Source organism: Dendropsophus ebraccatus, chromosome 2 (genome assembly GCF_027789765.1).
Source record: "Dendropsophus ebraccatus isolate aDenEbr1 chromosome 2, aDenEbr1.pat, whole genome shotgun sequence".
NCBI classification, from domain to species: Eukaryota; Metazoa; Chordata; class Amphibia; order Anura; family Hylidae; genus Dendropsophus; species Dendropsophus ebraccatus.
In genome coordinates this window covers 202,521,191-202,545,990 of record NC_091455.1, presented here as the reverse complement: position 1 = coordinate 202,545,990, position 24,800 = coordinate 202,521,191, and the positions used below count along the sequence as shown (strand labels likewise).

At 43.2% G+C, this 24,800-nt stretch overlaps 1 protein-coding gene across 3 annotated transcripts in view; it reads right to left on the bottom strand.

Moving 5' to 3' along the window:
- Positions 1-19,988: 19,988 nt before the first annotated feature.
- Positions 19,989-24,800, bottom strand: part of WNT3A (Wnt family member 3A) — a 60,779-nt gene continuing 55,967 nt past the window's right edge. For 2 of the 3 annotated variants that reach the window (XM_069959152.1, XM_069959153.1), the window contains exons 3-4: positions 23,516-23,781; positions 19,989-23,024 (exon numbers count right to left, since the gene is read on the bottom strand). In XM_069959152.1, the coding sequence (XP_069815253.1) occupies positions 22,545-23,024; positions 23,516-23,781 (746 nt within the window). In that variant the 3' untranslated portion in view covers positions 19,989-22,544. The remainder of the gene's footprint in view (positions 23,025-23,515; positions 23,782-24,800) is intronic. The other variant, XR_011361767.1, reaches the window with a different exon arrangement.

Sequence of the window (24,800 nt, the reverse complement as noted above, 5' to 3'; positions counted from 1 at the left end):
CAGCCTATTAAGTGCAGTTGATATTCTACTTCTTTTTTTTTTATTGTAAATTTTTATTAATTTTTCACAGTTACAAAACAGAGCAAGTAGTGCATTGAATACTCTATCAGCATGACACAGAACAAAGGAAGAAACCATACTGCAATATGAACACAACACTTTCTCCCTAATCAACAGCAGAGGTGGAAGCTGTTTCTACCCAAAAGCCCGGGGCAGTTGTCCCCACGGGGCGAAAAGAGAACGAATATGGGAGAACAACCTATTGCAGTGAAACCAACTGAACTAACACTCCGCAATGAAATAATTCTTCCAAACAAGAATCAAACCAACAAGACAGGACAGACACCGACAGGACAGGGATGCAAGGGAGACAGGAACTAGGGAGGGAAAGAAGGGGGGGGGAGGGAAAGGGTGGACCTAAGCCTTCTATCCTTCATCGTTATCCTGAGTACAGAACGAGTCCCAAGGGGACCAAATGGACTTGAACAGGTCAATTTTATTATTCAAAGAGGCTGTCATCCTTTCCAGGGCTCTTATTTCCTTCAATCGGGCCTTCACACAACTGAGGGAGGGAGGGTTTGTCTGCTTCCAACTCCTGGCTATTAGGGTCTTCACTGCAGTCAGTATTGCTAGTAATAATTTCCCAGACTTCTTTCTAATAGTTTTAGGATATAGGTTGAGGAGACACACTGTTGGATCATTAGGCACCTCTACGTGGAGGACCGCAGATGACATGGCACACCTCCCCGCCCAAAGTGTCCAGATAAGGGGACATTCCCAGAAAATGTGGTAGAGAGTGCCAAAGGACCCTTGGCACCGCCAGCACTGAGGGGAAATACTATTTTTATTTGTTCAGGAGTTCTGGGGTATGGTACCTCATGAGCAGGAGCTTGTAGTGTGATTCTTTGTATCTAGTGCATATTGAGGAGGACGAAGCTCTCTCCCAGACTATCGCCATCTCTCAGGTGATATCCGCACGCCCAGGATGGTCTCCCACTTAGACATATAACTGTGTCTGACCTGGGTTACCTCAGGAGGAGAATTAAGAATACGATAGATATCTGAGATTAGTCCTTTAGTGGACGTTCCCGTTCTAGCAAGCTGCTCAAACGCAGTAGGTTTTGAAAGTGTCAGAGAACCCAGGTGGGACATCATAAAGTGGCGGAGCCTCAGGTAAGTGAAGTGTTCAGAGGAAGGGAGGTCCGATCTATCCTTTAACCGTTTAAACGAGAGCAAAGTCCGCGTAAAGAGGGTCAACAATGTCCACAAATTGGAACAGTTTTTTAGTCCCCCACATGCGCACCATATGAGATTAGAAGCCCAACGAGAAAGAGGGAAAGTATAAGAAGGAGTTGAGGGGAGAGACCGAGGAGAAGGTTGAATTTCACTGAGCAGGAGGACCAGATATGGAGGGTAAATTTCATTGGACCCAGAAGAGACAGGTGCGAAGCGCTGGGGGGAGAGGAGTGCCAAAGAAAAGAATTTGGGTGGAAAGGTGCCAACCAGATCTTTTCTATCTCCATCCATTTTCTATAGGCAAGGTAGGTACACCACGCCGGGATGTGCCGGAAATGAGCAGCCCAATAATATTACACGTAGCAGAATAAATAAGAAGGCGGTCACTCACCATACAAGTGCTGGATTTATTGTATCGTTGCCATAATAGGGTACAGGCAGTCATGTTATGGTAACGATACAATAAATCCAGCACTTGTATGGTGAGTGGCCGCCTTCTTATTTATTCTGCTACGTTATATTGGACTGTATTCGGGCAGAGCACCACCTTAGTGCACGATCATAAACACATCCAAGACTCCCGGGCTACACCGCATATACCCAGCACCTGCGAGTTACACGGAGAAGCAGTGCCTAGCCTACACATTCCCAATAATATTACAGTACCTTTGGGACCGCCAGTCCCCCCTGCGCCTTACTACTCAGCATCACTGACTTAGGGATGCGATGTCTCTTACCCCCCCCCCAAATAAATCTAAAAACAGCCTTCTGGAGTGTCCTGAGTTCACTGAGCGGAACATGGACAGGGAGGGTCTTGAAATAGTACATCAGTTTCGGGAGTATAGTCATTTTGACTGAGGCGATGCGACCCAGGAGGGAAATGTAGTGCGTAGACCATTTAGATAGAAGGGATCTCAGGTCCCTAAAGAGGCCCGGAAAATTAGCTGAGTACAGGGAGGGGTAGGTGGGTGTCAGCTGTATCCCTAAGTATTTAATTTTAGACTTCATCCACCTAAACTTGAAAACTGAGCTCAATTGTGCTATCAGTGGCTCTTTTAGATTTAACGGTTGGTCTCAGATTTAGAGGTATTGACTTTGTACCCCGATAAAGTCCCAAATCTGGTCAATAAGGCATGCAGGTTAGGCAAGGTGGTCACCGGGTCCGACAGGGTAAGTAGGACATCGTCCGTGAAGAGCATCACTTTGAATTCCCGACCTCTGACAGAAACCCCCCTAATGTCCACACTTCCTTGAACGGCAGCCGCCAGGGGCTCAATACAGAAGACAAATAATAGGGGGGAAAGCGGACATCCCTGACGGGTACCATTTGAGAGCCGGAAGGTGTCTGATATCATATGTGGAAACTTAAGGGCCGCAGTGGGTCTTGCATACAGCCCCTGGACCGCTGTAAAAAAGGAACCCGAGAAACCCATACTCTGCAGCATCTCAAACATGAAGGGCCATCCTAAGCGATCAAACGCTTTCTCCGCGTCAAGGCTCAAGACCACTGCAGAGTCAGATTGCAGGTTAACAGTGTCTATGATGTCTATCGCTCGCCTAGTGTTGTCACCCCCCTGTCGGCCCAGGACAAAACCCACCTGATCCGCATGGACCAGTGAGGGCAGCCAGTACCCTAATCTGGTGGCCAGGAGTTTCGTATAAAGTTTATAGTCCGAATTCAGTAACGAAATCGGCCTATAATTCTTGCAATCCATTGGGTCTTTACCCGGTTTGGGGATGAGTGTAATGTAAGAGTGTGACATGGCTGCAGGTATAGGGGCTCCTTGCAAGAAAGAATTAAATAATGAAACTAGCTTCGGGGTCAGCTCCGCTGCGAACGTTTTATAGTAAAGATAAGTAAAGCTATCCGGCCCAGGTGCCTGCCCCATAGGAAGCGCCTTTAAAACCTCCAAGAGTTCCTCAGTGGTGACTGGAGCATTTAATGCCTCACACGCCTCTGCAGAGAGGGATGGCAAATTACACTCAGCGGAAAAGTAGTGATGAGCTGGGAGCGGGCCTCTGGGTCAGACGGTAGATTTGAGGGTAAAGAGTATAATTTAGAGTAGTACTGAGTGAAGATCGAAGAGATATCCCTAGGGTGGTATGCAAGGTTGCCCCTAGCATCCCTGAGGACCTGGTGATACTGCACAGCTGAGAGGTCATTAAGCATCTTGGCAAGCAAGGTATGAGCCTTGTTAGAGAAAAGAGCATATATAGGGTCAGCACTCAGACGAATCAACTATCCTGTCTCCTGGCTTGATTGCCTAAAGTTTCGGGCACGGAGCGGCTCCCCCTGGACTCCGGGGTAACGTATACGAAAAGAAGAAATGATCCTCTCCAGCTCAAATATTGAATGCTTTATTGGACATACATATAACACCGACGCGTTTCAGACCCCACTGGGTCCTTAGTCATGGTTTTCTGTGTAAAAGGACATAGACAACAATAACCATCTCCATAAATTAGTGACATGAATTAGTTACACATTAAAAAGAATTCTTTAGTTTGTTAAATAACATAGAATTCAAAAATTGGACAAACAAATGTGTAGACATACATATACCATATACCCGTTATACCAGCAAGCAACATTTCTGACATTGTATCGGAACATAATGTAGCAATGTCTATATATAGGATTCCCAATATCTATTGCTTTATGTTTGTTCTAGTTATGCTACCTTGCCATCTACTCCTATATTATGTTTCATATATATATTATATTACATTAAGATATGACCGGACATGACAAAAGGTAACTAAATAGATAAAAGATACCTGAAATGCATTTATTAGCTGTATGCTTGACGTCCATATAGGGAACAGGTGAGATAATTTACTGCAGAAAATCACATATATGTATAATTATTGCATTGCCCTATATACCATAAATCCATATAGGATGTACGAGGCTTACACATACAATAACATAAATATCCATTCCATGAAAAGCCCTTGTACATACCTGTTTTAACATCTTATAAGGAGCATGTAAATGGCGCCAGGCAGAGCCAGAGGTGTCCTGATCTAGACAGCAAACCGCTGCTAGATATACCCAGCCACGGCTGAACTTCCGCCGGAAGACGTATAACATATGATGTATCTGCGTTTCACTCTGGAACGCACTGCTACGTGCGCTCCAACGTACACAGGCTTGTGGGAAATTACCCTGGGCACATGACCGTCATGCACCACGGAAATTCTCTCCTACGCTAGGCTGGACAATGTAAAAAAGAGAAAGACCCATGGACGCAGGACTACATGTACTGAGTATTTCTCATGTGCACCACTGTATATACTAATTGTTCTTACACAAACTTAAAAATACATCTGATCCTAGAATAAGACCTGGGGCACGTGACCGTCATGCGCTCCAAGATGGAACGCATATCGGCAGGTACCTCCAATGCACACACTGTTGCACAATTATATGAGTTACCAAATGTTATTATACTAATATAAGGATCATGTAGGATAAATTACTGCTGTGAAGTCTATACAGTCAGAGTACCCTGTAATATGCATAATGAAGGGCTTGCAATAGTGCATCACAGGATCTGGATAAACTCTAAAAGATCTAAAGAGGGACACACTATCAAAAACTTATAAATAAATACATATGAGTCCATTCTAATAGAGAAAACCAGATCCAAGGATGCACACTGCAGATCCCTATATATTACACCATGAAATATTGGCGTCTACCTTGGGAACATAAACTAGTGCCGCTACAAAACACCCCAGCAAAGGATACAAAAAAGAAGAAGAAAGAAGACACAAGGAACAAGAAATAAAGACTAAAGGGAAATAGATGAACATCTTATAAATAAATGAGAAAATGAAGAATTGAATGAAAAGCAAAATAAGAAAACCAAAATAAGGGGAGGAAGGGGAGGAAGAAACCGCAGAGCAGGAAATGTTGAATCAATACAGATACATCAAGTCATTTTTGATGTTCAAACCCTTTGGGGCCCTTGTACCCAACCTAAAGATCCACTCTTCTTTGATTAAGAGTTTCTTCCTCCAATTGCCTCCTCTAATGGGTTTAGCTACCCTATCTATGGCATAGCACTCAAACGTATCTAGTCTGCCTTCATGTTCTTGGACAAAATGTCTCGAGGCACCAGAAAGTTGTACGCTATTTTTCTTTATGCCGTAAATATGTTCGGCTACTCTGACTTTTAGTTTTCGGATCGAACAGCCCACGTACAGAAGGTTGCAACTTGTGCAGCCTATGATATATATCACATGGTCTGAGTCACACGTCAGATTGTGTGTGATGTTATAACCCTTGTTACCATCACTGGATTTGAACTTCGTATGTATGCATGTGAACTTACACATACTGCATCGGGGTGTATTGCAGGGACGATTTTTTTCTTCCCCTTCCTCCCCTTATTTTGGTTTTCTTATTTTGTTTTTCATTCAATTCTTCATTTTCTCATTTTCTCATTTATTCATAAGATGTTCATCTATTTCCCTTTAGTCTTTATTTCTTGTTCCTTGTGTCTTCTTTCTTCTTCTTTTTTGTATCCTTTGCTGGGGTGTTTTGCAGCGGCACTAGTTTATGTTCCCAAGGTAGACGCCAATATTTCATGGTGTAATATATAGGGATCTGCAGTGTGCATCCTTGGGTCTGGTTTTCTCTATTAGAATGGACTCATATGTATTTATGTAAGTTTTTGATAGTGTGTCCCCCTTTAGATCTTTTAGAGTTTATCCAGATCCTGTGATGCACTATTGCAAGCCCTTCATTATGCATATTACAGGGTACTCTGACTGTATAGACTTCACAGCAGTAATTTATCCTACATGATCCTTATATTAGTATAATAACATTTGGTAACTCATATAATTGTGCAACAGTGTGTGCATTGGAGGTACCTGCCGATATGCTTTCCATCTTGGAGCGCATGACGGTCACATGCCCCAGATCTTATTTTAGGATCAGATGTATTTTTATGTTTGTGTAAGAACAATTAGTATATACAGTGGTGCACATGAGAAATACTCAGTACATGTAGTCCTGCGTCCATGGGTCTTTCTCTTTTTTACATTATCCAGCCTAGCGTAGGAGAGAATTTCCGCGGTGTGTTCCATTATGGAACGCATGACGGTCATGTGCCCAGGGTAATTTCCCACAAGCCTGTGTACGTTTGAGCGCACGTAGCGGTGCGTTCCAGAGTGAAACGCAGATACATCATATGTTATACGTCTTCCGGCGGAAGTTCAGCCGTGGCTGGGTATATCTAGCAGCGGTTTGCTGTCTAGATCAGGACACCTCTGGCTCTGCCTGGCGCCATTTACATGCTTCTTATAAGATGTTAAAACAGGTATGTACAAGGGCTTTTCATGGAATGGATATTTATGTTATTGTATGCGTAAGCCTCGTACATCCTATATGGATTTATGGTATATAGGGCAATGCAATAATTATACATATATGTGATTTTCTGCAGTAAATTATCTCACCTGTTCCCTATATGGACGTCAAGCATACAGCTAATAAATGCATTTCAGGTATCTTTTATCTATTTAGTTACCTTTTGTCATGTCCGGTCATATCTTAATGTGATATAGTATATACACTCACCGGCCACTTTATTAGGTACACCATGCTAGTAACGGGTTGGACCCCCTTTTGCCTTCAGAACTGCCTAAATTCTTCGTGGCATAGATTCAACAAGGTGCTGGAAGCATTCCTCAGAGATTTTGGTCCATATTGACATGATGGCATCACACAGTTGCCGCAGATTTGTCGGCTGCACATCCATGATGCCAATCTCCCGTTCCACCACATCCCAAAGATGCTCTATTGGATTGAGATCTGGTGACTGTGGAGGCCATTGGAGTACAGTGAACTCATTGTCATGTTCAAGAAACCAGTCTGAGATGATTCTAGCTTTATGACATGGCGCATTATCCTGCTGAAAGTAGCCATCAGATGTTGGGTACATTGTGGTCATAATGGGATGGACATGGTCAGCAACAATACTCAGGTAGGCTGTGGCGTTGCAACGATGCTCAATTGGTACCAAGGGGCCCAAAGAGTGCCAAGAAAATATTCCCCACACCATGACACCACCACCACCAGCCTGAACCGTTGATACAAGGCAGGATGGATCCATGCTTTCATGTTGTTGACGCCAAATTCTGACCCTACCATCCGAATGTCGCAGCAGAAATCAGAGACTCATCAGACCAGGCAACGTTTTTTCCAATCTTCTACTGTCCAATTTCGATGAGCTTGTGCAAATTGTAGCCTCAGTTTCCTGTTCTTAGCTGAAAGGAGTGGCACCCGGTGTGATCTTCTGCTGCTGTAGCCCATCTGCATCAAAGTTGGCCGTACTGTGCGTTCAGAGATGCTCTTCTGCTTACCTTGGTTGTAACGGTTGGCTATTTGAGTCACTGTTGTCTTTCTATCAGCTCGAACCAGTCTCCCCATTCTGCTCTGACCTCTGGCATCAACAAGGCATTTCCGCCCACAGAACGGCCGCTCACTGGATGTTTTTTCTTTTTCGGACCATTCTCTGTAAACCCTAGAGATGGTTGTGCGTGAAAATCCCAGTAGATCAGCAGTTTCTGAAATACTCAGACCAGCCCTTCTGGCACCAACCATGCCACGTTCAAAGGCCCTCAAATCACCTTTCTTCCCCATACTGATGCTCGGTTTGAACTGCAGGAGATTGTCTTGACCATGTCTACATGCCTAAATGCACTGAGTTGCCGCCATGTGATTGGCTGATTAGAAATTAAGTGGTAACGTGCAGTTGGACAGGTGTACCTAATAAAGTGGCCGGTGAGTGTATATGAAACATGATATAGGAGTAGATGGCAAGATAGCATAACTAGAACAAACATAAAGCAATAGATATTGGGAATCCTATATATAGACATTGCTACATTATGTTCGGATACAATATCAGAAATGTTGCTTGCTGGTATAACGGGTATATGGTATATGTATGTCTACACATTTGTTTGTCCAATTTTTGAATTCTATGTTATTTAACAAACTAAAGAATTCTTTTTAATGTGTAACTAATTCATGTCACTAATTTATGGAGATGGTTATTGTTGTCTATGTCCTTTTACACAGAAAACCATGACTAAGGACCCAGTGGGGTCTGAAACGCGTCAGTGTTATATGTATGTCCAATAAAGCATTCAATATTTGAGCTGGAGAGGATCATTTCTTCTTTTCATGAGCCTTGTTACCCTTCTCGTAAAACCTCTGCTTGGAGTAGAGAAGGAGTTTCTCCACTTTCAGAAGCGATAGTTCCTTGAGGCGTGCCCTCGCTGCAGTCAGTTTACCCAAGGTCCGCAAGGAGGGGTGTAAAGCAAGCCTGCGTTCAAGTTCTTTAATGTCTTGCTTAAGTTTGGAGGCGGCCGCCTGAGCGTCTCTTTTCTGACGAGAGCTGAAAGCTATACAGTAGATTCCGAGTTAACTGTACCCTCATTTTCTCGAAAGTAAGTGGAAATACTATTCTTTATGGAGTCCCTAGTGAGTGGAGACTTAAGTAGTCGCCAGAGACACTGGCGTGTAGGGGTCTGAAGGGCTTTAAGTTTAAGCACTACAGGGCCATAATCGGACCAGGCAATAGGCTCGGATATTCTACTTCTATGATTGTCCCATTCAACTTGCAGCACTTTGCAGAGTGGGCAGACATAAAGGGACTTACTTCACTGTAGTCTTTGAGGGCTCAATAAAACTGCCATATGGGGACAGGGAAAATTCTGCACATACAGAGGAAGAAAAGAGTTGATCTCAGTGATAAAATATCACTCACAAAAAAATTACATTTCCCCTTTAAATAAAAATTAAAGGATCTCTACCCCACTCTCCAGGACAAAAAACTGCACAAACGACTGTAATGTGATAAAGATGGGTAATTCTCTCCATGTGACTGAGAAGTGTTTGCCCCTCCGCTGTCCTCTATCACACTCCTGCCGATTGTGTCTCCGTGTTAGTAATTTGTGTGTGTTGCACAATTAAGAATTGATATGTGTAATAAGAAAAGAAAACCTCCTCTGTGTGAATAGGCCCCAGCACCGAAACATTGTCTGCGAGGCCGGCTCGTTCCGGGAGGCAACGTTGTTATATCAATCTGGGTCTTATAATAGTGCAGTGTAGTGTCTGGGCCCGGACTCTGGTGGTGATATTGTAGTGCGATGAATGAGATGGAGGCGGCAGGCTGAGCTCTACGCTAGGCCCTCCCGTTGTCTATTCAGGCCAAACCTAATCGGCTTCTGCATATCTCTGCGCCAAAGCCTCTCTCCCAGTAGTGGATTTTTTTCTGGGTTTTGTTACTGTTCTTAAAAAGCTCAGCTGGCCGCTGGGCCTGAAAAGAATCAAATTATTAAAGATTTTGTGGAAAATCCACTGAGAAAAGGGCATGTAATAATGATAGCATTGTCCTGTCCCGCAGTCTTCCCAGCGACCAGTGGGGTGAAATGATCAACATGCGCTTTGTCTTATTAACCCTTTCTATTGAGACAAAATAATATTTAGCTTTCCACTAAATAGCTTTTTATGTCCCTAATCCTCTGGGCTCTCTTCTTCTCTGTCTTGGCCCCTCTCCCAAAGAGGTTTCTATCTCCTGTATAGGAGCATCGTGTAGACGAGAGACCCCCTCGGCAATGTATGGGCCCCGACCGCTGCCCCTCGCTGATCCACATTCACACCAGACAAAGGGAGACATCCTGTGGCGTGAAATGTCATTACCCAGTGTACAACTCCTATCCATCTATTATGTATCTATATCATGTCATATCTGTCTATTTCCTATCTATCTATCTATCTATCTAAAAAAAAAAGTGAAAAAGCTGTACATCCAAAAAAAAATGTGGCAGGTGCTAAAGGAATTAAGTCCCCAGGCTAGGGATTCCCAAAGTACACAACGAAAAGTCCACAGCACACCAGCTCAGGTGGTAAAAAAGGTGTACATTTATTCAAAAGGTGTACAAAACAAAGGGATTCAGCATTTCGGTTTTCTTATAGAACCTTGAGAATGGTTCTGTGGGAGAACTGAAATCTTGCATCTCTTTGTTTTGTACACCTTTGGAATAAATCTACACCTTTTTTTTACCACCTGAGCAGGTGTGCTGTGGACTTTTCTTTGTCTGTCTATCTATCTATCACAAAAGTTAACAACAGTGGTGTACAGCAAAGTGAAGAGGGTGGCCAGCAGCAAGAGATCAGGATCCTTCCTTCAATTGAAATCAAAACTTTCGCAGCACTCCAAATGGTGATTCAAAAGAACGGTAGTTTATTCCATCAAACAGTGGATAAAAAGCTGCAACATTTCAGCGCCCATCTAGAACCTTTCTCAAACATTCCAGTTGGGGGCTAAAACGTTGCACCTTTTTATCAACTGTTTAGTGGAATAATGGAGTAATTAATAATAATTCTTTTGAATCATCACTTGAAGTGCTGTGGAAGTTCTTGATTTATACCTATCTATCATATATGTATGTATATATATATATATATATATATATATACACACATTATAATATACAGTATGTTTGTGTGTACATATTATATGGCAGCACATCCAACACTAATTGTTTGCTTCTCCGCACTATTAATACTAATATCACGAGTTAATTACAATTTGCTCAAAGTGTGTAAGCCCACACATCACTTCATGGTTCCTGATCCGTGTGCGTCCCAACCCTAATTAACACAGTGTCCCCTTCACTTTTTTTGTCTTTGTCCAGCACTCCTCCCACCCAGTCCAGCATGCGATTGGAAAACAGACTGGCAAAGCAAAGGGTGAGTGGAAAGCCAGGATGTCAATTTGACATCCTTACCCAGTTTTGGACTGGAGTGCCTTGGGCCCACCAGGGGAAATCATTCTTGGGGCCCACCCTTTAACCACCATACTTATGTATGTTAACATTAATAAGAATCCAGTTACACGGCGTGATATGTGGCAGTGTAGGGCTGCAAACAATTGCTAATCAGCAGGGCAGGAATATATAGAGATGTGCGGCCGACAGCAATGATTTTTACAGCCGCACAAATTGGGCTATAAGACAATTTTCTTTGCATGATAACACTGTATACTACTGTATGCTACCAATAACACCAGTATATAAAGAGCAAATATCCCCACACATATTACTGCCATACTATCACTGACCAAATCCAGTATACCAAGACTGATATTACCAATAATACCAGTATATAGGAGGGAAATATTATCACCATACATATTACCACCATACTGTTACTGACCAAATCCTGTATACCAATAATACCAGAATACAAGGGGGAAATATTACACCACACCACAACCATCACCACCATATTGCTACTGACCAAATCCAGTATACTAAATCCAATAAAACACAGTACCGGATTAAAAGTGACAAATAACACCACCACATACTAACACCATCACATAGTGACTAACACCACCGCTGCTACTGAATAATCCTCTGTACACAGATCACTATCACCTCATCCAGTCATATAGCGGTAGCCCAAGCCCTACACAGCTCTGTACACCATATACATCACAGTGCAGTTATATCAGGTGACTCACGGGGGGACGTCTTCTCTAATCAGAGTTCTTCCTTCTCCTTCTTCTTTATCTGCCCTGGGCCATTATGAGAACTTCTCCAAGCCACAAATCCACAGAATCTGCCAGAGAAACATATTAGGCTCCTCACTCTGACACCATCCTCATCTCTATACAAACTGCACATCTGTAATGGCCCCTTTAAACCCTCATTTAGTAGGTAGCCCTGACACTATGTACATTATCTATATCTATATATATATATATATATATATATATATATATATATATATATATAGTATATGGTCCCCTCTGTGTAGACACCTTATAGATGGTCCTTTGTTCAGTCCTACATATAGATAGCCCCCAGTGTTGTCCATGCCCCATGTAGGTAGACCCCTTATGTTGTCCATCCCCATATATATATATATATATATATATATATATATATATATATATATATGTAGCCCCCTCATGTTGTCCTTCTTCAATATAGATAGCCCCCTTATGTTGCCCATTCCCCCCATATAGCCCCCTCATGTTGTCCATCCACCTATAGCCCCCTCATGTTGTCCATCCACCTATAGCCCCCTCATGTTGTCCATCTCCCCCCCATAGCCCCCTTTATATTGTCCATCTCCCCCTATAGCTCCCTCATGTTGTCCCCTCCCCCCCTATAGCCCCCTTATATTGTGCATCTCCCCCTATAGCTCCCTCATGTTGTCCATTCCCCCCTATAGCCCCCTCATGTTTCCGTCTCCCCCCTATAGCCCCCTTATATTGTCCATCCCCCCCTATAGCCCCCTTATGTTGTCCATCTGCCCCATAGCCCCCCTCATGTTGTCCATCTGCCTCCATAGCCCCCCTCATGTTGTCCATCTCCCCCCATAGCCCCCTCATGCTGTCCATCTCCCCCCATAGCCCCCCTCATGTTGTCCATCTCTCCCCCATAGCCCCCCTCATGATGTCCATCTCCCCCTATAGCTCCCTCATGTTGTCCATCTCCCCCCAAAGCCCCCCTCATGTTATCCATTCCCCCCTATAGCCCCCTCATGTTGTCCATCTGCCCCCTATAGCCCCCTCATGTTGTCCATCTGCCCCCATAGCCCCCCTCATGTTGTCCATCTGCCCCCATAGCCCCCCTTATGTTGTCCATCTGCCCCCATAGCCCCCTCATGTTGTCCATCTCCCCCATAGCCCCCCTCATGTTGTTCATCTGCCCCCATAGCCCCCCTCATGTTGTCCATCTGCCCCCATATGTTGTCCATCTGCCCCCATAGCCCCCTCATGTTGTCCATTTGCTCCCATAGCCCCCTCATGTTGTCCATCTGCCCCCATAGCCCCCTCATGTTGTCCATCTGCCCCCAGGAGCTTCTCGGCTGTCGGGGGCGGAGGCGGGGGCGGCACTCTTGTGATCGCAAGCAAGAAGCTGCTTGCGGTCACAAGGTTGATTGACAGGGCAGGAAGCCTATGGCTTCTCGCGCTGTCAATCGGAACACAGCTGCATTTAACTGGAAGTGATCGTTGCGATCGCTTCCAGTTAAAAGGGAAGCTGCGGCAATCAGCGGCTGAGTGGGCCCCCCAGGAGCACGGAGGGCCCCGCTAGGCTTACTGGGTGTCCCCTGACTGGGGGGCGGGGCCTACTCCTACTCGGGGCCCACCGGGGAAATCCCCGATCCCCCGGTGGCCCAGTCCGACACTGTCCTTACCTGACCTGGGGTCACCACAGTGTCCTGGATTTATGTGGATGTTACTGTGATATGTACCACCTACCTAACCATTGTACACACCAAGTCTCCCCCTTCATGGCAGTGGGACCCCCTAATGGCAGCGATTTAGCAGAATAATGTCTTTGGGGCCACACTGCAGACATTGTTCATGAAAAAGAAACATGACAAGAAAATCCAGTTGGTGACTTGGCCTCCAGATTCCTCAGATCTCAATCCGATTGATCATCTGTGGGCTGTGCTGTAGAAATAAGTCTGATCCATGGAGACTGCTCTTCACATCTAACAGAATCTGCTAATACTGCAGGTGGTATCATAGGGCTATGAGGTGCAAACCCAGGGGGGGGTCACATCACAGGGCTATGGAGGAAACATCTTACACCTTACAGGATTAATACAGGGACATCAAACAGATGTGGGGTCCAGGCCCCTGGGTGTCACATTACAGTCTATAGAGTCCGGCCCCTGAAAGGTCACATCACAAGAACATGAGGTCTGGGGTCAGGGAATATGGTGGCACATTCGGTCTGCACTTTTGCAAAATTTGCCATTTTTTTTTCTTTTACTTTACATCAATATTTTAGTCAGAAAAATGGTATATAAAATAATCGTAATGTCATCAAGATGATGTCATTTATTTTACACTTAAATTTTAAATATTTCATTTTTTTCTACATTTTTTTGTGATTTTCTTTTTTTTTTAATTTAAGGTTATTGATTGAATTCTCCAGCAGTTTCCAACAGATGACTGTGGCCAGTCCTGGGATCCTGGGAGGCACCGATTTGCATTGATTCTGGAGCCTTGTTTGTCTTTCCCATTAATGTGCAGTGCTGAATCCGGGATAAACGCGTTTCGCTATATGTTTTGGCTCTGTTTTGTTTGGGCCTCATTTATAAGCTCGCCCCCCCAGGTCTCCGCTCTACAGGTATCTAGTGAATAGGAAAATAATCCCTTTATGTTCCAACAATCTTGTCTGTGCACCGAGCATCCCAACACTGTTTTCCCATACACTTCCTTTAATATGTGCAAAGCCCTTTTTAATGAATCGTCCAAATACTGAAAGATTGTAGACTTATCTCGGCGGTGTACCTATAGTGCAGACAATGGGCAACTCATAGGTGCGGAACTGCCATTCATTGCTTTCACTGCACAAAAAACACACAAAAAAAACAAAACACAAACACAAAAACATCAAATTTGTTTTCAGGATTTGCTGCCAGAAACTCTTCTATAGGTGTGGGATTTCGCCTCTTCGCGAAGAATATTATGTGTAAATGGTGGAAGACACAAGAAAGTAAAATCGAAATCACTACAAGTCCATAAAATCTAGGGAAAGAGCAAAATTTCTTATTCCAAGTCTTATCATTAGAGAACACAATTGTTCACATTCACATGTGCCTGTAATGAAAGCTGCGCAATGGTGATGGATTCAATAAACAACATAAAGCAGTGCTCGTTGATCATCAGGTTCTTTTGAGTTGCTTTGGCCTTAGGATTTTTGAAAAAGATTTTTCTTATAGTTCTTTTTGGTTTACTTGGAGATAAATGAAAAAAAATCTAAATTTTAAGCATAACTTAGCATAAATAGCACTTATCCCTAGCATTGACCTTTGGCACTTAGCCCTAGTATCGCTCCTTTGAAACTTATCCCTAGCTTCACCTCTTTGGAACTTATCCCTAGCATCGCCCCTTTGACACCTATGTCTAGTATTGCCCCTTTGGCACTTATCCCTAGTTTTATCCCTTTGGCACTTACTGTATGTCCAGTATAGCCCCTTTGGCACTTATCCCTAGTATTCCTCCCTTTGGCAATACTAGCAATGAGATCTTCATGTATGACATTTTGGGTTCTAAGAAATGCAGGTGTTTACATCTTTGGTTCTTGGATTATTGCTTATAAAGGCTTCTTGAGGGCCTACATGAGGGTTTCCTTGGCTTCCAGGGTGGGTAGATTGGTTTGCACTGTGACAAATAATATTACCACACTTACTACCACTAATAATGTTACTCTAACTACTCATAGTGGCTCCCATAACCTCATCCTAGGACCTGGTCTGCTCATGGCTCATGGCCACTACATTGCTGCCTTCTATGCAACTGCACTTTAACCTTAACCTACCAAAAAACAAAATTGAGCATGCTTTTCTTTACTTGAAAAAATTTATCTTTATTAATAAAACCATAAATAGACAAAAAATAGTATGCATAAAAAATGAGGGAAGGATGATAACAGTACAATGGTCCAGGGGACAGAACAGACATGGGAATAAAAACTATTTTAAGAGAATAATGTTTTCAGGATAACAGAATAACACTAATTCAGTAAGGGCAAATTGATTATTAAGAAAGGGTACTCTCCGTAGGTCTATATTGTGATTATATAACCGCTATAATAGCGGATAACAAAACACCACCAGAACTTGTAAACATAATACTTAATATTGCCATCAGCCTAAACTCTCAAAATCATACATCATGAAGTGTAACCAACAATATCATGTCTTACCCATACTGCTGTTCCCCTGGTACATCCCAACGCGCTTTTCACAGATGACCACTTTATCAAGGGGCACTTTAACCTTGTTAGGCCTATAGGGGCAGTTCACTCAATTTCAGGAGATGGCATGCATACCTAAATCTGTCCCCTTCTAATCCCAGCTCAGCAGCGACCATCTCAGCTCTACCCACTACCCTGGTGCTACCCTCTACCCTGGTGCTTAAGCATTGTTCTTGTTCCTTGTTCCTGATTCTTCTGTTCTGCTCTGTTCATTTACCATCTCGCTCGCTGTTGTCATGTACTGGTACCATTTGGTGCACTGGGCCAGCCTCTACTTTCACCAGGATTGTACTTGTGGAGCAACCTGACACCTTCTAGAAGCAGAATGGGCAAAACTAGAGGCTACTTAGACTTCACTCTTGGACATGGTTCAATGGCAAAATAATTTTGTACCCCAGCGAGCCCACACCCTTTGCCTATTACACTAATAACATTCTGGTCTCTCTGGTGACTCTCTGATTTAGCTTAGTCCCAGGTCTCCACCAGCTACAGGAGCCAGGGCCCTATGTAACTGGGGGGTTCAGGAGATCAATGGGACAAGCCTCAGATCAGCATTAGACATTGGTCCTTTTCTTAGTTTCACTGTGACCCCCCCCCCCATGTCCCTCCCTGTTATTCCACTTATCTGACACATAAACAATCATTTTATCCTCTAAATGTCAAATCCCTGTATATAACATCGGATAAATGAGCTGACAATAACAACTGAAACAATGGACATTACACTTTGCTTTAGATTCAAACATTACAGGTTCATGTCATTACAGATATATAAGTTGACTCTAAAGATTTTACATGATACTTGGTTAATAATATCTTCTTTATTTTGCTGAATTTATGACAGATGTTCAGTGGCCGGGCTGCTGGTGGTGGAGCGTCGGGGTGAGTAGGTGTATTGGATTTGGGATGGAACATGAGTGACCTGCAAGGAATGTGTGCAAATGCAGCCTGGCGTAGTCTATTAAGAGTGTCTCAATTTCTCCCATCGGGCCCCCGTCTCCCACTTGAATGTGCTATCCAGCTGATGTGTCTAAATAGGTACTAATCCCTTCATGGAAAGTATGAGGTCGGTGCCACGCTGTACAAAACACACAAGGCGAATCATGGCCCAGCAGAAGACAATGGCAGCTCCATTCTAAGCAGAAACAGTATTAATCAAGGCTCCACAATGTATAGAGAGGATGGGCTGGCGGACAATAATACAGGAATCTGTGGGTTAATGTAAGGCCGAGGTTTTCAGGGGATCTCAGCCCCTCCATTGTGCGTAATGAAAGAAAAGAGCATCTCACTTCTGTCCAACAAATAATCCTCCACCAATTTCTAGTGGAATAATTCACTGAGCCGCTTAATTCACCACAGATTTCCTGATTTGACTCAGAAGGAACCTTACAAGCCGAATAAGCCTCTGCTGTAAAGAAGCCAATTGGCAAAGCTTTGGTTTGGTCTCCAACTCTGGACAGGAGGAGGGGACTTTTTGTTTTGGAGAAAATAATTGCCAATGATTCCCCTTGTTCGGCAGAGGGCTGCTGGCTGGGGCATAAAGGACGGGATACTGAGAGACACCTATATAAGAGAGAAGCTCTGTCACCACACTGACCCAGTTATTCGGTATCAAGGTGAAAAACATGATTTATGGAAAAACATCCCATACTAAACATATAGAAAGATGTCAGACAATCCATATGAATTGTAAATCAATTGTCCATGTCTTTATTTCTTCCTTTTACTTGTAAAAACCTTGGAGACCCTATGGGGAATGTGGGGGGTAAGACTTGCACAAGGCATTTTTGCACATTTGTGTTTATTATAACTAAATATTACTAAGGGCCCTATTACACAGGATGATTATCTGCCCAATTAGGAAGAATCAGGCAGATAACGCCCTATGTAATAAGGACAATGATCAGCTGAGGAGCCGATCATTGGCTGATTGTTGTCTTTCAACATGTTACAAAACCATCGGCCACCAACCGCGTATTGCTACATGTAATAATAGTTTGGCCGATGTGAAGGTAAAGAAAAAAATAAGATTATACGTCCAGGCTCCACCAGTGTTCTGCTGACTTTTTCCTGTGTTCTCCATTCACCCCCTATAACAGCAGTCTAGCTGTGTAGTGTGGAGCGCCCACTATAAGAGCAGTCTAGCTGTGTAGTCTGGAGCCCCCTATAACAGCAGCCTGGGTGTGTAGTCTGATACGCTCTCTATAACAGCAGTCTGGTTGTGTAGTCTGGAGCGCCCCCTAGAGGGGAAGTCTGGCTGAGTAGTCTGGAGACCCCTATAACAGCAGTCTGGCTATGTAGTGTGGAGCCCGACAACGATCATCGGCTGATCGTTGGTTTAGGTCTGGACCTAAATTTGTCAGGCGCTAACCACGCATTGCTACGTGTAATAGCAATGCGCGGCCGATGGCTGACAATTGCCCAAACACCTGATACCTTACCTCTACTCACTCCTGGTCTTTTCTTATGTGCTCTGCAGCTTCCTGCAGAGCACAGGAGAGAAGAACGGGAGGGGGGAGAGGTAAGGTATCAGGTGTTTGGGCAATTGTCAGCCATCGGCCGCGCATTGCTATTACTGAAATTCCTTACTGTCTGATTATCAGGCCATCTAATAGGTCCAGTAAACGAGCACCGATCTAGCAGATCGGCGCTCATTTACTAAAATGATTGGGCCATAGTTGACCCGTGTAGTAGGACCCTAAGATAAGCTCCAAAGTAGCTAGCTTGCTGACCTTTAATACGGACCTGCCAGGGTCGAGGAGGGGTTGTGTATAAGAGGTCCCATAGTAGCCAGCCCACCACTCTGGGATATGGACCTGCCAGGTATCAGAGGAGGCTGAGGATATGAGAAACCCAATGGTAGCCAGTTTACCGCCCTGTAATACGGAGATGCCAGGTGTCAGGGGAGGCTGAGGATAAGAGAAGCCCCAAAGTAGCAGGCTTGCCGACCTGTGATACAGACCTGCCAGGTGTCGGGGGAAGCTAAGGATAAGAGAAGCCCCATAGTAAGCTACTCACAGCCCTGTGATACGGACCTGCCAGGTGTCGGGGGAGGCTGAGGATAAGAGAAGCCCACATGTTCCTGACAGGCCAATCTCCCTCTCATCTCAAGCTGTGAGGAGTTTCCTTGAAGCTGTTCTCCTCCTTCATCTTCAGTGTCTGGAGGCAGATCTATCAGATGAAACCTGACTTAAGATCTGGGATCTGCGCACCTGGACTCTGAGGATCAATGACGGAGCAGGTGTCCAAGTCTCTGCTGCGTGTGGAGGATTTTATAGCTGTGTTTTCTGTGGCTTCTCTGATGTGACTGGCGTGTTATGCAAATCCTTACTGTATTGGTTATTTATTTTTAGTTGCTATATGAGGCGACTTATACATGAAGCTGATGTATGAGGCTGGTAATATAAGGGGGCAGTAATATACAAGGCCAGTGATTTATGATGCCAGCGATATAGGGTGCCAAAAACGTATGAGACCAGTGATGTATGAGGCCAGCAATATTTGACTACTTAAAGAAGTAGTCCGCCACCCCCCCCTCAAAAAAAACAAACAAAAAAAAACAAAACAAAAACAGACACACAAAGCATATATACTTACCATCCCTCCGGTGCCGATCGCCGCTTGAAACTCTCGCCGACCACATCCCGGTCATCTTCTTGCCCCTAGCAACCAATCAAATTCCACAACACCCGACAATGACATCCCCCAGCAACTCCCCCCCCCCTCCATGTGCGCATGCAACCATCTTCCAATTGTCATTCAGAATAGACTTATATACTCCACAGACATTTTCACGCATGATTTTCTTGTAAATCTGAGGACTCACTGAAGTTTCCCATTTTGTATATTGCAATGTTAAGCAAAGGCATCACCAACTTCACTGGTAAATTGTTTAAAATTAATCCATATTTAATTATCAATATAGAGTTAACACATCTAGCAATTTACAGGTAACACAATGGTAATAACAGAACGCCATGACTAATGTGCTGTCAGTAGGAACCAGAATAAGACTTTGAGGTCACAACAACAGTAGCAAAGCGATAACAACACTGTCCCGACAAGTTATCTCTGAAAATATATACTCTCACTAATATATACATTTATTCATAAAATAAATAGTCATAAAAAAATCATCCAACTTAAGAAATACAAAAAAAGTCATGACCTAATTTGTACATAGCTTTGGATCATAATATTACACATTACACGTGCATCATGGAGGAAGGAGGGCGACAGGTTTATTGTGAAAGGTTGGCTTCTCGGTTGTGGTTGGAACAAACAGTTAAGCAGAAGACGAGAACAATGAGACACATTAGGGGGGCTCTCGATCTGATGGCCAATTGTTGGCAGCCATCACAAGAGTAACACATATGGATGCTGAGCTTCGTTCACATAAGTCATCGACCTGTTTCAGTCCAACACCATCTCACTTTCATCCATTATCAAGAGCAACGTCTTGTTCTTTATCAAGAACTCAGGTGGTCTTGTTGTCTCCAGGACATGAAGTCTATAACACCTTTCACCACCTTCCCTATGTCATATCTAAAGACTCCTATCCTGATCTATCATTAAGATCTTGCTGGTCCTTGAAGAGCCGGCTACATGCTGTCTATTGCACTCTCCTACTAATACTCTCTTCGTTCTCCACAGAACTTAAGACCTTTCTATAAACTGCAACAAAAATTATCAGAAGATGAATTAGTACAAAACTTCACATCTTATTTTTTTTTATCTTAAAAAACTATCATCTAAATTTCTTTCATAGAAAGAAAACAATTATATTTGTATAGTTATTATAGGGTGGATAGCAGCATTGTAAAGGGAAGAAGAAACCATTTCGATTAGTGCTTTCTGAGTTCTCAATCCTTCCGTTCCCTCCAGTTCTGGTCGTATCAGCCGCAAACAATTCCTCATTGGTACATTGGGGTGGGCTTTTTGGCTGGCTACCAATACACATGGGTCAAATGTAGGGCACAAAGATCTGATGTACTTAGTTTACTGACCACTTGGTTTGTCCACTGCAATTCATTGGCAAGCCTATAAAATTAGGAGTTAAACCAGAAAGTGACGGAATAAGAAACTCCGTCTTGTACTGCCATAGATAATAAGGATCAGTGGATAAACATAAAAACGTACAGATGGAGAGGAAACACAGGACTGATGAAGGTTTTGGTAGTAAAGGTACAGTGCACTTGTCTTAATGGCCTTGTCTAATGTATCTACTCTGGTAAAAGAAGAATACAGTGTAAAATAGCTGAACCTGTTAAGTGCAGATTTCATTAGACTGTAAGTAACTCACATCCTGTTACAGGTGGCTAGCACTGGCAGTAAAGGTTAAAGGTGGCCAAACACTATTGCCTAAAGTAGGATTTTTTTTTTTTTTTTAAATCTTTGGGGTTATCAATCATGTATAGCCAGGCTAAACAACAAGACCGGTGAATATTGTCACTTGTCACAACCCACTTTTATCTAATAAATATGGCCATCTTTAGAGAACTCTAGATGGAACATTCCTTGAAGTATGACCAAGCATTCATGTATTCTGAATAGAGACAGCAGTAGTAAACTTCCATTAAACTTCCTTTTGGAAACCTCTGTATTACATTACAATTACAATTGGTAAATTTTGTGGGGGATTTGTGGATTTGGCTTCTTTCTAATGAGTATAAAGGCTTCTAGCCTTACTTGATCTATAAAGTTGCTAATACCAACATGGTCCATTAGTAAAAACACTATCCGGTGGGATTTCATTTAACCTTTCTCACGGCCATTGAAAACACTTTCTCCAAGGCTACTCTCTGCAACAACCATCTGATAATTTAAATGCAACATAATGAATTTTGCAAGAATGGAGAATTATTTCAAAGCATAGCCGTGATCATGAAAGATGTTGGTATTTCATGGCTACATTTATAGCTTTACTCAATGATTTGGGGATTCTTGGGTATGTAGATTGGATGTGCCTGGCTGTCTGCAACTTACATGTCTTCTGTCCATGTGAAAGTGACCATCATGTTATACTTAGTATACAAATATGGCAGCTTAGGCATAACCTGGCTTTATATTGAATTATGCTTAATCTACTTCTAGACATCGAAAGGTGATCTTCTCTCTGAAGTCAGCATTATAGAAGACAGGCAGTGTTTTTGTGCTACAGTAAAAACAATTGTATCTGGAATGTTAAATTTATAGACTCCATCAGAACCTTTTCTGTAACTAAGGGTTAAATGTAGATATTGACACAATATTACATCTACGTTCCGGACCACGGTGACTTGTTAGAACGTTTGTTCTCATCATCAGCATTGTATATCAACAATGTGTTTTGAGATATTTCCACTTAGGTGAAAGGCTACTCTCCAGGGCATCTTGGGACTTTTGAGATGCTGTAGCACACTAGTCAGTTAAAGGTCTCTGTCGTATTGAAAGGACTCACTGAGCCAAGCCTGGACAACACAGTCTTTAGTTTATGGTTGGGAGTATGTCCTTGCTTATTTGCATGTGTGGACATCATAGACCCTTATGCATTCCTGACAGCTGACATAGCAACACCAATGAAAGATGCAATGACATTTTTCTTTCCTCTTCTCAGTCCTTGTGTTGTGTCCTCGCCCACAGCATAAGAGATCGCACCCATCAATCCCGTGAGAGGTGACATTGCATATCCTGTCTCGTGTTCCAAAAGATCCAGTCTCAGGGTTGGGCTCACAAAAGTTAGGAGAGCTCTCATAATAAATGAGATCTCTTTCAGTTGGTGGCTTAAAAAAGGTGTATTTTGGTCGTAGGGTCTCAACCCATCCGCGGGATTCACGGTGCTTCTCCACAACCATCTCTGAAGCGCTGTCATACTTGTCCTTTAGATAATCTCCAATCATGCGAAAATCCGGTTGTGACCACCAACATGTCTTCACCTCACAGCTTCCGGACAGCCCGTGACACTTACACTTAAGGTGTCTGTGGTCTGTAATGGACTGTAGAAGATGGAAACAAGAAGAGCTTTAGTCAGCTATACTATGACCAATAATACGTAGAAAAATCACGATGGGTATGAAATCATAATGCTGGCCACACCTTGGAGGCTCTCTTCTCTGACTTAATCCCGCTTTTTAAGGTTAACTGTGTTGCATACATGTATGACATGTAGATGGGGCCAAAAACATACATATTGGCTTGTATGCGGGTTATCAGTCATACGTCAGATCCTGCTTATGAAAAATCCAGTCACTAAGGTAAGTGGCCAATGATCAGTCACACATGTCCAAGCACACCAAAGACCTACATTTTTAGTTGGCAACATTGAAAGAAATCTGACCTGGCAGATACATTTTTTTATGGTGCCGCCATCGCAATCAATCACATATTTCTAAACTATTACTACCTGAAATGGTCATAATTAGGGAAATATGAATTGGGTCTTACTGTAAAACCATTATTAAAATTTTTTGTCTTTCTATGTACTTACTGTTCTTCCTGCTTCATTGTTGTGTCTGTTCATGGCTGAACGTGCGTCTGGTCTGTTCTCTCGAGCATCTGCAAACTCTCGAGACACCATACTTCCGAAGTCCATGTCTTCACTACAGCCGCCCCATTTCCAACCTTCACCTGGGGGACCCTTGTGGTGGTTGTCACATCCACAGATTGTTGCAGACCCCTCAGCACAAGCTCTGGTGACAGCGAAGGCCACTCCAGCTGAGGCAATGGCATGAACAAAAGCCGACTCTCGCGTTGCTGGAAATAAATAAAGACAAACAATTAGATTCTCAGTTGGTTCACTGAGAGAATCGCACAGATAGGCAAAGACACAAGATGGGGGATGTGAGGTTTGGAGGGTCACTGAGAGTACCACACAAATATAGGCTTAGCCACACAAGCTTAGTTCTGTCTGACAGAATTTAATTTCTTTCACAGAGGTGCACAGTGCTTTTACTTTAAGTATTTGGCACAATATACTGTACATAACACATAGTATGGATATGAATGCCCATGTGTGTACATCTCTCTCACTGTTGACGCATTGTTTTTCTCTTGGTAGTTGGCACACTATACACAGCACATAGTATAGGTATGAAAGTGCCCATGTGAGTACATCTCTATCACTGTTGGCACAGTGTCTCTACTCCTGATAGTTGGCACACTATACACAGTACATAGTACAAGTTTGTCAGTAGTTACTATAACACTAATTAAATTTTACTTTCAGCTCGCAGCTCAGTACTGTTTGTTTTCTAACAATAGATCATAGGATGAGCACTAAAAATACTGTTACCCTGAGCTGAACCCTTAAAGTTTCCGGATCATTTCTGTCACCAGTAAATCTGCCAGGCTCTTCTGCATAAAGAAGTTATCAAGCCAAGATACAGCCGCTGCCAGGTATTCACTAGGGCAGATAGCAGGCTGCAACCTGCTGGACCCTACCATCTATGTCACCGACCCCTGTAATAACAGTGTGAGGATCTAAACAGCTGGCACCAAGGATATTATATTCCTCACTGCCTTAACAGCTATCTGTGGCACCAAGATGGCACCAAAAATAACATATCTGTGACTGATGCCAAGAATATTGTATCTGTCACGGGCACCAAAGACATCATATCTGTGAATGACACCAAGGATACAATATTTGGGACTGGCAACAAGGATATCCTATCTGTGACTGGCACCAAGGACATCTTATTTGTCACTGGCACCAAAGATATAATATCTATGACTGACACCAAGGATATTATATCTGTTACTGACACCAAGGA